The sequence below is a fragment of the Gopherus flavomarginatus genome, chromosome 4 (genome assembly GCF_025201925.1).
Source record: "Gopherus flavomarginatus isolate rGopFla2 chromosome 4, rGopFla2.mat.asm, whole genome shotgun sequence".
Taxonomy (NCBI): Eukaryota; Metazoa; Chordata; order Testudines; family Testudinidae; genus Gopherus; species Gopherus flavomarginatus.
In genome coordinates this window covers 154,824,280-154,838,230 of record NC_066620.1, presented here as the reverse complement: position 1 = coordinate 154,838,230, position 13,951 = coordinate 154,824,280, and the positions used below count along the sequence as shown (strand labels likewise).

Genomic DNA, 13,951 nt, shown 5'->3' with positions numbered 1-13,951 from the left:
AGTGTTTCCTAATATCCAACCTAGACCTCCCGCACTGCAACTTAAGACCATTGCTTCTCGTCCTGTCTTCTGCCACCACTGAGAACAGCCGAGCTCCATTCTGTTTGGAACCCCCCTTCAGGTAGTTGAAGGCTGCTATCAAATCCTGCCTGATTCTTTTCTTCTGCAGACTGAATAAGCCCAGTTCCCTCCGCCTCTCCTCGTCAGTCATGTGCCCCAGACCTCTAATCATTTTCATTGCCCTCCACTGGACTCTCTCCAATTTGTTCACATCTTTTCTTTAGTGGGGAGCCAAAACTGGATACAGTACTCAAGATGTGGACTCACCAGTGCCGAATAGAGGGGAATAATCTCTTCCCTTGATCTGCTGGCAGTGCTCCTACTAGTGCAGCCCAATATGCCGTTAGCCTTTTTGGCAACAAGGGCACACTGTTGGCTCATATCCAGCTTCTCATCCCCTGTAATCCCCAGTTCCTTTTCTGCAGAACTGCTCTTTAGCCAGTTGGTCCCCAGCCTGTAGCAGTGCATGGGATTCTTCTTTCCTAAGTGCAAGATTCTGCACTTTTCCTTGTTGAACCTCATCAGATTTCTTTTGGCTCAATCATCCGATTTGTCTATGTCACTCTGGACCCTATCTCTACCCTCCAGCATATCTACCTCTCCCCCCAGTTTAGTGTCATCCGCAAACTTGCTGAGGGTTCAATCCATCCCATCATCGCGATCACCCCTGACCACTTGTTCTTTAATTCAGCTTTCCAGGAAGGCGGCATTTCTGATTGCCATCACCTCGGTGAGAAGGATAGGGGAGATGGCACATCCTCCCTTCACAGTGTTCTTCCCTGACAAAGTTACACTTAGACCACATCCAAAGTTCACTCCGAAGGTGACTTGCACATTTCATATCAACCAACTTATTCAGCTTCCAATCTTTTCTCCCAAATCTCATCAGCATAATAGGAAAGCCGTTCTACATATGCTTGATGTGAGGAGAGCGTTGGACTTCTATTTGGACAGGACAAGAGCTTTTAGAAAATCTTAGAGACTCTTCCTCTCCATTGCAGATAGGTCAAAAGGTACAGTGATTTCAGCTCAAAACTCTCCAAATAGGTCTTGAACTGTATCAAACTCTGTTACCAGACGTGTAATGTAGCACCCCTATCTTCAATATGCATGCACTCTGCGAGATTGGTCTCCTCTTCCGTCACCTTCTCCAAGGATATCTCTATATCAGAAATCTGCAGAGCAGCTACCTGGGCATCTGCACATGCCTTTGCAGAACTCTATGCAATTCTGGGGACTCTGCTGTAGACGCCAGATTCAGTGTCACAATGCTATAACAGACTTAACTCTGAAGCCCCAGCCTCCATTGGGGGGCACTGCTTATGAGTCACCTACAATGGAGCATCTATTGGCATGCTACTCGATGAAAAAGAAGTGACACCCTTTGTGCAGTAACGATGGTTCTTTGAGATGCCCCCGTCCTCCCCCCATGAGTATTCCATGACCTACTCTCCTCACCTCCACTTTGGAGTTATTGTCATTGACTCTGCTGTAGAGAAGGAACTGAGGAGAGTTCACCCGTGCATGCTGAGCAGACCACGAGGAGCAGCACATGTGTAGGCTGAATGGACGCTACTTCTAAAGTCCTCCAATCAGCAGCGCAGGGATGCAGACATGCCCACAGTGGAGCACCCATAGGAGGGAACAGCTCGAAGAATCATCGCTACTGCACAAGGTGAGTAACTTCTTCTCTCAGTACTTGCTAGCTAAACTGAAACCTAAAGTAATTAAAGCTAAAGCTTGTCTATACAATAACTGGGAGTACTTACACTTGGAAAAATGTCTGGAGCATTCTCTCTGTTGTAAAGATGGAAAATAATACAGATACTTAATGCAGCATGTGACATTATAAAATATTTATGAAGCTTGTGTTGACCTAACTAGTTGAAATTTCCCTCAATTTTGTATATAATTAAAACAGCAGCACCTTTTAACCCAATAACGTTTTTGAAAGGCTCAGTGATGCAGTGTACTTTTTAATTTTTTTAAGTGATTTTAATAGATTAGGGCTTAACATAGGTTGTCATAATTTCAAATTTAATTTTATTCAGGTTTATTTTATAAAAGGAAAATATATTTAAATATCTATTTTTTTTGATATCCAGAGTGGATAAAAATTGTATTATGAAAAGAGATTATCTCGTCAGGTTTGTATTCAGTCTCAACTCATGACATCTGTACTTACTGGTATTGCTGGTCTGTGCTCAGTGCGATGCTCCTGCATACTCTGTATAGTTGGGGTCTATAGTCACAACTCTGTTACAAACTGCAGTAGGTAGACAATAGCAGGAGTTCTCAAACTTTATCATACTATGGAGCATGTCTTAATAAAGAGTGGCTTATGAAACACCTGTTATGATCAAACAAAATTCCTGAAGTAATTACAGAACTTAATTAAATGGAAAAGTTAAGTATTTTAGCAACACTTAATGTAATAAGTGTAACCTTTCTTGGAGGAAGTTAATCAGTGTCTTCAGTTTCACAGATACCCCTCCTTGTCTGTTCTGTTCGCTTATTCTGATCTCTAGCCCATGCTTCCGTGTAACTTAGTTCCCTTGTTATTAAGACATATTACCCAACTGCTTTGTTTTATGCTCCTCTAAATGTTTCTCTCCTCCTAGAGAAATTGCCTCCAGTAATTGGCAGTGACTCTTGTTACCTTTTTTTAATGCCACAGTGGCCCCTAGAGGAGGCCACTAGACTTTCTCATTATGTATACCTGCTTACAGAGAACTAGATTCTTCTTTTTAGACACTGGAGGCTGTGAGGGAATGTGATAAATGATTATACCTGGTCACTGACTGACTTAATTAGTTGCCCCAACGGCTGCTCCTCCTCCTTTGTCTTCATTTACAGAGACTTACTGAATATTTGTAAATGCTATAGTTGTTTCCTATCATGAATACTAACTACTTCCAAAAATACCCAGCTCTGAATAGTAAGATTGCAAAGCCAAGCATTCAAAAGTAGAAAAGGCCAGAATTAAGATTGCCCATACAGCCTTAATCTGACACCCTTGTGTCTATGTGTTATGAAAGATTTTTAAAAGCATGGTCACATAATTGTGCCCTCCGACCCCCACAGGATCCCATGTTATTCAATGCTCAGAAATTAAAGTGGGCATTAATCAGGGTTGTATAATGACTGAGGTTGTTGTCTGTAGGACCCCTGCCTTATTAGTTGAAGAAGCTGGAAAATGTGTAGTGAATGAGGTAGGGGATTGTTGAAAGAGAAAAAATGGTCTCTCGGTTAAGGTAATTGGATATCATCCTGGAGAAATGGATTCTATCCCTGTCTGCCACAGAGTTCCTTTGTGCCACTGGACAAGTCACTTGAATCACATTTTTACCAATTATCACTAATTGTGGGCTAGAACATCTGATTTTTAGGTGCCTTGCGACCCAGTGGAATCCACAGCTCCGAGTGAGGCACCGAGGCATTCTATACAATTCATGGAAAGAGTTAGGTGCCTAAGAATGGGATCCACAAAAGCCAGCAAGCTGAGCAGGCAGCAATCCAAGTTAGCTAGTAGGAAATGCCAAGGAGAGGAGGGTGGCCTTAGCCCATCTTCCTCAAAGGGACCTATGCACTTCCCCCAACCAGCACGTAAGCACTTAACTCCACTAGAAATTCAGCCTGAACTTTTCCCTGGGGTTAGATGTCAAAGCCCTCTTTCTCAAAAAACAAGGTGGTGGTAGTGTCCCTTTATTATAACTTTCAGCCCAGTGGTTAGAATGTTCACCCTGGATTTGGGAGACCTTGTTCCATTTCCCCCTCTGCTTGATGTGAAGAATGGATTTGAATTTGTTTCTCACCTCCCAGATGATTTGCCCTAACCTCTAGGGCTTGGGGTATTCTGGGACAGGTCTCTATCACCCTCTTATAGGAGTTGTTCCACTGTTATTGGGCCAGAAAGGGGGAGAGAGACTAGCCTGGTGGTTAGGGCACTCATCTTGGAGATGGCAGACCCAGATTCCAGTCCCCTTTCACCAATACATATTGAAATGGACCTGTCTCCCATAGCCTGGGTAAGTGCCATAACCACTGGCCTGAAAGTTTATAAAAGGGGCAGCACCACCATCTCTCCTCCAGCTGCTTTGTGTGGGCTTAGGAGTGCTCCAGACACTTACTGGAATGGGTTCTGGAGATGCAAGAGACCAGAGGTCGGCAACCTTTCAGAAGTGGTGTACCAAGTCTTCACGTATGCACTTTAACTTAAGGTTTCGTGTGCCAGTAATACATTTTAACATTTTTTAGAAGGTCTCTACAAGTCTGTATTATATACCTAAACTATTGTTGTATGTAAAGTAAACAACGTTTTCAAAATGTTTAAGAAGCTTAATTTAAAATTAAATTAAAATGCTGCTCTTACTCCGCTGGCCTACTCGGCCTGCTGCCGGCCTGGATTCCATTCACCTAGGCCGGCAGCAGGCTGAGCGGGGCCTGTGGAACCCCGGCTGGCAAGGGGCGGCAGCTGAGAACCCAGACTGGCAGCGGGCTGAGCAGGGCTGTCGGCCAGCACCCCAGGCTAGGGGTGCAGGTGGGAATGTGGGGGGAGGGGGTGCAGGAGCTCCTGTCTGGTGCTCAGGGCGAGGGTGGAGATGTGCAAGGGTGTGTGTGTGCAAGAGTCGGGGCATGAGGTGAGGGGGGGCTGGGTATGTTGGGGGGGGTGCAGGAGTCAGAACGGGGGCTGAAGCTGTGTGGGAGTGCAGGATTCAGGGTGTGGGATGGCTGGGTATGGGTGAGGGGTGCAGAAGTCAGGGCTGGGGTTCTGGGGGGTGCAGGGGTCAGGGCAGAGGGCTAGGTGTTTGGGGGGGGTGCAGGGGTCAGGGCAGAGGGTTGGGATGCTCAGCTCGTGGGGGTGCTCCCAGCCCCCTGCCATGAGTGGCTCACACCAGGGGGCTGGAGGGGATATGCCCGATTCCACCCCTTTCCCCAGGGCCCTGTCTGCCCGCCCCCTCCCCTTCTCTGCCTCCTTCCCCGGAGCAGTGAGCATGCTGCGGCTCTGCTCCCCGCCCCCCGCCCCCCCCCAGGGCGATCAGCTGATCGGCACAGGGAAGGATAGGAGGCGGCACAGGAAGGCAGCACGCTGGGGGAAGAAGTGGGGGAGGGGGAAGCTTGGCTTTTAATGAATTCTCTGTCCCTTACTGCTTACTAGGAAATGTAAAGAAGTGTAAACAGCTTCTTCAAAAAGCTGTGGAATGCTGTGCGGTTCCACCAGAAATGTTGGAAATTGCTCTACAAAACCTACACTTGCAGAAAAGGCAGTTGCTTTCAGATGAAGAAAAAGAGAACTTCACAGGTTAGTCACTTCAATATTCTAAAGTTTCCGTTGAGCTTAAATATTTATTTATTTTGTTTTTTGAATGATGCAATAGCAGTACTAATATAGTTGGAAGGATCTTCTAGAGAATAAAGCACTAGACTGAGATTTGAGACCTGTGTTCAGTTATTCATTGGGTCACAGACCTTGGGCAATTGACTTAAGTTACCCAGTGCCTCCATTCCTCATCTGCAAATAGGAAAAATAGTTCCATATCTCACAGATGTGTTGAGGATAAAATCCATAAATGATTGTCAAGTATAAGAGGGGTAGCCATGTTAATCTGGATCTGTAAAAAGCAACAGCGAGTCCTGTGGCACCTTTAACACTAACAGATGTATCAGAGCATAAGCGTTCGTGGTTGAATACCCACTTCGTCAGACTCATAAATGATTGTGGTTCTTGAATGCTGTTTGTTGGTGAGGGCCATGTAAATACCTAGATAGTCCTTTTATTCTAACATATTTAAAAAAATGTAGTGATGTAGTGCCCTTAGTTCTAGTTAAGAAGGCCAAGATGGAATTCCTTGTTGCTATATCTTCAGATTTTAAGCCCAGCACAGAAATGGATTGTGAAGCCAGGCTGAAGTTTTTACTCATGGAGCTGTCCTTGAGACCTTGGTCAGAGCCTCTGCTTCAATGGGGAGCACACTGTTCGGTGAGGAGCACAGAGTTTTCAGAACCCAAAGCAGTGATAACTTAACTGTTTTTCTCCAGGAGGTGCCAGGAATAAATTAGTGGGGAACACAGTTCTTCCTTCTGGTATATGAGTGATACAAACCAGAGTGCTTTTACCTAAAACTACTTTTTATTAGATCTTAAGCACACATACACATAGATGCTGTTACAGTACGTTCAGAGCAGCATCTTCTTCTCTGGATGTCAGATGTTCCCTAGCATGCTATATTTAGAGGACCAAACCATTCCGTAGATCCACTCAACTCTTCATAGCAATAGTTGATAGAATAAAAGGCATCCCCATCTCAGCTCAGAGAATCTCCTCCTGGATCATTTAGTGCATTTGCATATGCTTCGAACAGGTGGGTGTTCCACTGCCAGCTATACTGACTGCCCATTCCATGGAGTCTCAAGCTTAATCAGCAGCATTTCTGGCCCAGGTCTCTGTACAGGAAATCTGCAGAGCACCAACTTGGTTGTCAGTGTATAAGTTTTCTGCCAACTAGGCCATTACAAGCCAGGGACGATGCCAGTTTTGGTCAAGCTGTTTTGCAATCATCATGTCCATGAACTCTGACCCCCCTCCTATGCTACTGCTTGGGAGTCACCTACAATGGAATGAGCCTACGCAAGCACTCAAAATAAAAACGGTTGCTAACCTATCTGTAACTGATGTTCTTTGAGATCTGTTGAACATGTCCATTCCACCACTCGCACTGCTATTCCTCTTTCGAGTTGGCCAGAAAGAAAGAACTGAGAGGATGTAGGTCGGCCAGGCCTTTTATACTGGCCGAGTGCACTGCACCAGAGGGTGCCAGAGTGGACCCGATAGATACCACTGGGGGGGAAGTTCCAGCAACTGTGCTTGAGGCGCACACGCACACACACACACGGACAACAGAATGGACATGTGCAAGATATCTTGAAGAACAGAGTTACAGAGAGGCTAGTAGTTGCTGAAGGAAAAAAACAGTTAACTTATTCATTGATGTGCATTAAAATCCTACAGTTAATGCAAGCTTAGGGCAGTTTAATATTTTGAAATATGTTACATATTTCATTGGTAGTCACTGAATAATTCAAAATACTTGTTAACTTATTTATAGTATCAAGCACACAAGAATCCGGACCACAAAACATGGCTGGAAATCTCCGGAGTAGGAAAAAAAGTGATTCTGGTGAAATTTCTGCTAATGCCCCCACATCTTCTCTTGGGTAACAATTTAAATTCTTATATTTTATTCAAGATTTTTTTTTTTTTTTTTTACTGCTGAGATAACTGCAGTGTGTATTCTCATTTTTTAGGGAGAACAACAACTCTCCACAGGAGTTTGATGCAGTACGGGTTGGGCGCAATCCCTTAAAGCAATTAAACAAATCTAACCAGGTGGAAGCTTTTTGAATGCTTACTTCTCTCTCTCTGCTCCCCTTCCCCCCTGCCCCTGTTTTTCAGATTTGATCACTTTCAATTTGTTTAAATGTTTAGGTGTGCCCGTTTGGGAGAGTTCCTGTTAAATCAGTAACTGATGCTGTAAATAGTGTGAAGAAGAAGGATGCTCCACTTACAACTAGTGTTACAAAGAGGTACAGTTAGTTACATTAAAATCTATTGTTTTGCAACAAGATTTTAATCTGTCTACTCTAATTTAAAGATATTGTGGACAGTAGAACTGACAGCTCTTTTAAGGACATGGACAAGTTAGTTGGTCATAACTGCCAACGATGATTATTGGAAATAAACAAAAAAACCCACACACCTATTGTATTACCGTAGGTAAGAATACATGATGCACTAACTTTTTCAAATGACCACTCCAGTCAAATCTTTGTACAGGAGTATAGGTAGGCTTGGAAGGATTAAATTTTTATTGGTAAAAGTTAATAAACTTCAATTTCACCATGTGCATGCAAACTAAGGAAAAGATATTTCCATAGATAATTATAGAGATGTACAGATAGGTAAAGTAAGAAATATGCTGCTTGAAAACTTAGAGTTTAAGGATATTTACTTTGTGTATGTTGACAATTGTTGTTTTAATGGTTATAAAGCTTTAACGTTTTGAATTTGTGCCTATCATTAAATAATTATTTGATCCTTTCTTGTAATTTCCTGTAACTGTGAAAAATTAAATTGATAAAAATCTAAAAAAGCTTAAGAAACACATCAATTATTATTCAAAAATATTTTTAAAAAAGGAGGGGCGAGGGCAAACAAAAACCTCATTATTCCAAACCTACATATGTACCCATTTACTGGGTAAGCAAACCAAGAAGAATTCATCATATGGAGGGGCTTCTGCCATATCATGGGATAATGTGTCATCTGTTTAGATTTTTATATTGTACTCATTACTATGCTATCTGAACGTTCTCACTGCTCCTATTATTTTGTGACTTCTGTCCAGTGTTTGCACAACTAGCTCAAAACAGGTGAACATTTGTCCTTAAATTTTGAAGTTTGAGGTTTCTTTTACTGTTAACGTTGTCTTTTATATAAACAGGCAGATATCTGGCTCTAAATGCACAAATTTGATAACGCCTTTTTTACTGCATGCACCAAAACTTAATGAGGATGATTCATATGAACTGGGAGACTTAAAGGTAACTTTATTTTTCTGTTTCAGATAAGAAACTGTAGATAGCTAAAGATGTTTTAGGTGTGTGTGGGGGGGATGGGGAATGAAAGCAGTGTCAGGTTTGAAAATTAATTCCAAAAACTTCAAAACCAGACTTCAGCGAGAAACTGCAGAACTGGAAATAATTTGCAAACTTGACACATCAAATTAGGCCTAAGGAATGGCTGAGTCACTCCAAAAAATAATTTCCCCTCTGTTGATACTCTCACCTTCTTGTCAACTGTTGGGAATGGGCCACATCCACCCTAATTGAATTCGCCTCGTTAGCACTGACCCCCCCCCACTTGTTAAGGCAACTCCTATCTTTTCATGTGCTGTATAATTGATACCTGCTTAATGTATTTTCCACTCCATGCATCTGATGAAGTGGATTATAGCCCATGAAAGCTTATGCCCAAATACATTTGTTAGTTGCTAAGGTGTCACAAGAACTCCTTGTTGTTTTTACTGATACAGACTAACATGGCTACCCCTCTGAAACCTGGTACATTGAAAAAATTAGTTTGTTCAAGTGCTCGTCTACATGTTCCACTGTTAGTGTGCGTATGCCTCAAGCACACAAGATCTGATTGTTTTGAATAGCAGTGTCTGGGGCTGTACCTGTGCCCTCTCTTGCTTTCTGTAGCAGTGGGTATAAAGGGCAGGGCAGCCACAGCTAACTCTCAGTTCCTTTGTACCACCCGTGGCACAAGATGGAACCCATTTTGTTTGCATTTCTTAAGTGGTTTATTAGGTACACTTCAATTTTTGTAGTTAAAATTTATTCTAGTTAAATTTTCTGTATTGTTTTATACTATTTTTTAGCTTAGCTAAAAGTAGGGATAGGTTTTCTACCCTCCTTGGGATCTTCCTCTCTTCCTAGAATGCCCAAACCCCTGTAGACTCCCGTAAGATGGTGGGGCCTAAATCCTTGGGCTTCAAAATTTGCCTGTCCTACGATGCCTGTTACTGACAGCTGTGCCCAGTGCCATGGTCCGGATCATGTTCCATCATACTGTTCCATGCAGGTCCTTTTCAAAGAAGACCTAGAAAACAAGGAAATCAAAGCTGAAGCTCTTCCTCACATCATTCTATACAAGTGGCCTCTCTTGTGGGAAAACCATTAAAGACAACCCTGATATCAAGCCAGCTGCATGTGTCCAGCACTCTTACTAACAGTTATGCCATGCTGAGCTCCCATGCTCCCTCTAATCTGCACTCTTTATCAGCTGCACTGGGGATGACCCCAGGAAGAGAATGTATGGAGTACTGCTCCAAGGAATGGAATGGGGATGGAAGGCTTCTCCTAAGACACTACCACCAAGAGATTTTTAAGACCAAGTCCCATACCGAACCTTCTATGATGGCACCAGCAGTTGTTAAGCTTAAGACTCTTACTGCCATCAGCACAAACAGGGAAACAATATCCATAGCACTGATTGTCCCCATACTGGGCACCTGAGAGCCACTGAAGCTCTTGCGCTCTCTCGTGCTCTCTGCACCATACCTGCATCAGAACTGTTCATCTCTACCTTGGCAATGGAAATTGATGATGGAGGTTCATCATCATCCTTCACCCATTGCATCACGATACACTGCACCTTGAGATCAGCCCCCCTACTGAGTTCATCCCTCTGACAGTTTGTGAGAGGTGTCCACTAAACTATCTCCAGTACATGTGTAGAGATGAAGCACACTGGAAAAGTCAGCTCCACTTCCGGAAGAGGAATATGCCTCCTCCTACTCCCTGTTAGAAGCTCATAGTGAGAGATTCTCCCCAGAATACTGTGTTGCTTCTTCTTGGGTCGTGCAGTGGTTGCAGGCATTTGGCATCCTTCAGGAGGTCCAGACAGCCATAGACTTCACTTTCAAGGACAATAAACTTTTGAACAGTGCCACTGATAATACCTTGCATACTCTAAAGGCATCTATGGCCACATAGAGATCCCTGGGCTTTTACAGCCTAGCCCAGGGGTTCTGACTTCATTGCACCATCACCCGCTTCTGAAAATAAAAATTACTACATGACCCTAGGAGTGGGGACCGAGGCCTGAGCCCACTGAAGCTTGAGGCCACCCAGGCCCCGCCACCCCGGGCAGGGGGACCAAAGCCTGAGCCCTGCTACCCCAAGCAGGGTGTGTGTTTAGAAAAGCTGAAGCCCAAGGGCTTCAGCCCATGCTGAGAGGCCTGTAATCTGAGTCCCACCACCCTGGGCTGAAGGCCTCGGTCTTTGGCCTTGGGCAGTGGGACTTGGACTTTGGCTTCATTCCCAAGGCCCATCAAGTCTAATGCCAGCCCTGGCAACTCCATTAAAACAGGATCCCAACCCACTTGGGGTCCCTACTCTCAGTTTGAGAACTGCTGTCCTAGCCCCTAAGAGGAAGTTATTGAATCAACAGCAACAGACCCAGACTGCAGCAGTACTACTTACTTGGAATCCCTGAGGAAGAGGTCACATTTCCACCTCAGACAACTCCACTTCCTCTTTGACTGCTTTCCCTTCTGTAGCCCTACAAAGAAACTTCAATTTTGATATGCAGACCAGGAGTTGCATATTTAGAATCACTGGTTGGTCACCTTCAATTAACTCCCTGTTTGGTAACTGGCTCTCCCGTTTCTGGGCAGCTTCACCGTGAGTCACAACAACAAATACCCAGAGTTTTGTTTCAGAGGGGGCGCTAGCCTAGTTAGGTTGGGCTCTGAACCTAATATGCACTTTACCCCCATCCTTGGAATACCAGGGATCTTGAACAAGTTGAAACAGGATGTGGACTGAGTCATCATGATAGAACTGACTTGGGGCAGGCAGTATTGGTATCCCTAGTGAGTGTATCCATTTGATGACCCATCACTTTACCAGCTCAGCCGGACCTGTTCTCTCAGTGCAACAGTGAGTTCTGCACCTAGACCCAGTATAATGTCTCCTGACTGCCTGGATGCTAGCTAGCTGACATTAGGACATCTTACTTCAGAGAAGAAGATAGATATCAGACTGTCTGCTTTCTCTAAAACTCTCTAACCTCACTCAGCTCAATATGGGTGCTTTAGGCAGTAACATCTGCTAATCACCCTCTGGTCCAGTGCTGGACAGTCTTCTTGCACCCTGAGGTATCAAGATTATTTAAGTGGATCATTAATGTCTTCCCCTCAGTTCAGGAACCCCCCTCTGTCATGAGACCTTAACCTAGTGATGTCAAGCCTGAGGGGGAGCCCCCCACTGTAAACCAGCTATGTGCTGCTTCTTCGAGTGCATGTGCGTAGTCCCCTCCCATCCCCCTAACGGGAATGCCCAGTTTCCTGGGCTCTCAGCACCTTTCCTCCAGGCTCGGAGTGTCTGTCCATGACAGCCACGCTTGGTGTGTTTGCTGCCTGTGTGTTAGTGCCTCCTACGCAGGAACTAACAAAGTGTTGCATTGCCTCAGGCTCATAGAAAGGCAGGGAGTGGAGAGGTCTCTAGGACCTGCATCGGGGCATGAGGCTTGGCCCCTCCCCCCCCTTTACCAGCCGCAGCTTCGAACAGGAGTGCTTTCTCCAACCCCACATTGGAGTGCCCCACCAGATATCACTCGAGAAAGCACCTGGGTCCCCACTGCAGGAATAAAAACCAACCAACCAACCAAGCAAACCCACAGCCGTCCCACGGATAATAATAGCACTGACTGTGATGTCAGCGCCAGGAGCTCCGGTGCCTTAGAGTTCTGGCACCGCTGCAGATAGAGGCTTCGAAGTCCTGTGCCTCCACGCCACAGCTGCTCCACGGGCAGGCATCTAGTGCTGGCACCGGCTGTGTGGTCAGTGCTGGGAGCTGAGGTGGTGGAAAACCCCAGCACTGCTAGAACCAGAGACTGCAAGAGCCGGCTTCAATACAGGCACTATGGGGAAATCATTTGGCATCCTTCAGGAGGTCCAGACACCCATGCCTCTGCACCGTAATGTACGTTCATTCCACGGGCGAGCATCTAATACTGGCACTGGCTGTGCTGTTGGCAACAGGAGCCAAAGTAGTGGAAAATCCTGGCACCGTTAGAGCCAGAGACTACAAAAGCTGGCTCCACCACAGGCACTATGGGGAAATCAAAACCCTGTGCCTCCGCACTGCATTTTATATTCGTTCGGTGAGCGGGCATCCAATACCAGCACCGGCTGTGCTGTCAGCACTGGGAGCCAAAGTAGCGGAATATCCTGGCATCGCTAGAGCCAAAGACTCTACAAGAACCGGCTCCGACACAAGCACTAAGGAGAAACCAAAACCCTGTTCCTCTGCACTGCTGTCTACAAACGGCAGTGCAGCGCCACTGTAAAAGGCGGCTTCTTCAAATGTGCACCCAACACGCACAGAGGTGCAGCCAGCAGCACTGCCTTCCCCTCCGCAGCCCTGGCACTGACAAGGACGCAGCCCCAGGGGCCAGTCAGACCAGCACAGCAGCAGTTCCTCAGACAGAGGGTTCTGGTGTTCGGCTCTGCCCTTGATCCCTTTATTTGCAGTACCGATATGAGAATGATACCCTCGGCACCAAGTCTCCTTCCATCCCCAACATCACTTGCTGTCTCGCTCCTTATTTGAAGGAGAAAGATCAGGAAGAACGGAGTTATTCCCCCATTGGCTCCTATCCATCAGGAGTCAGTCAACCCAGGAGTCTCTCCTAGGGCTTATTATGCTGTCCCCAGGTACTTAGAGGGTCCCCAGACCACTTATGCCGCTCTTATCCCAGTGGGCATACTGGACTCCTTGGGTCATATGCACCACACAAGGGGGACTGCCTGCCACAGCCAGACCCAGCACACAGTAATTCCCCACAGCTTCTGTACCAAAACCCTCAGTGGTACCAGGGGCAGGGGTGGAGATTCTTCCTCCTCTTCAAGGGACATCACCTACCCACTTGCCATCATTGTCCACAGCGTACACCTTTATGCCTCCTCCTCCTAATCTAGGGGATGATTTCAAACTATTCCATGGCTTATTTGAGAGGGTCGCTTTCTCTGGACATTTTCCTTGAGGAGGTCCCTGTGATACAGCATGAGCTAGTGAGTTTTTTCGCATACATCTGCTTCGTTTTAAAAAAAAAAATTCCCTTCATATGAATGAGGCACTGGTGGACCCTGTAAGGGTCATTCTGTGGACCCCTGCAGCTGCGCCTCCAGCTGGTAGAGGGTCCAACAGGAGGTGTGTATCAACAGAGGGCGTCGACTTCGCATCCAGCGCATAATTTCTTAGTGATAGATGCAGTCCAGCAATGTGGCATGCAACAGCAGTTCTGAAACACAACTCATGGTAA

General features: G+C 45.5%; 1 protein-coding gene across 3 annotated transcripts in view; it reads left to right on the top strand.

Annotated features, from left to right (window-relative positions):
• TTK (TTK protein kinase) overlaps window positions 1–13,951 on the top strand; it is a 111,923-nt gene that overhangs the window by 39,482 nt on the left and 58,490 nt on the right. For all 3 annotated transcript variants that reach the window (XM_050950099.1, XM_050950100.1, XM_050950102.1), the window contains 5 exons: window positions 5,219–5,362; window positions 7,167–7,275; window positions 7,366–7,447; window positions 7,547–7,644; window positions 8,562–8,661. In XM_050950099.1, coding sequence (XP_050806056.1) covers window positions 5,219–5,362; window positions 7,167–7,275; window positions 7,366–7,447; window positions 7,547–7,644; window positions 8,562–8,661 — 533 coding nt within the window. The remainder of the gene's footprint in view (window positions 1–5,218; window positions 5,363–7,166; window positions 7,276–7,365; window positions 7,448–7,546; window positions 7,645–8,561; window positions 8,662–13,951) is intronic.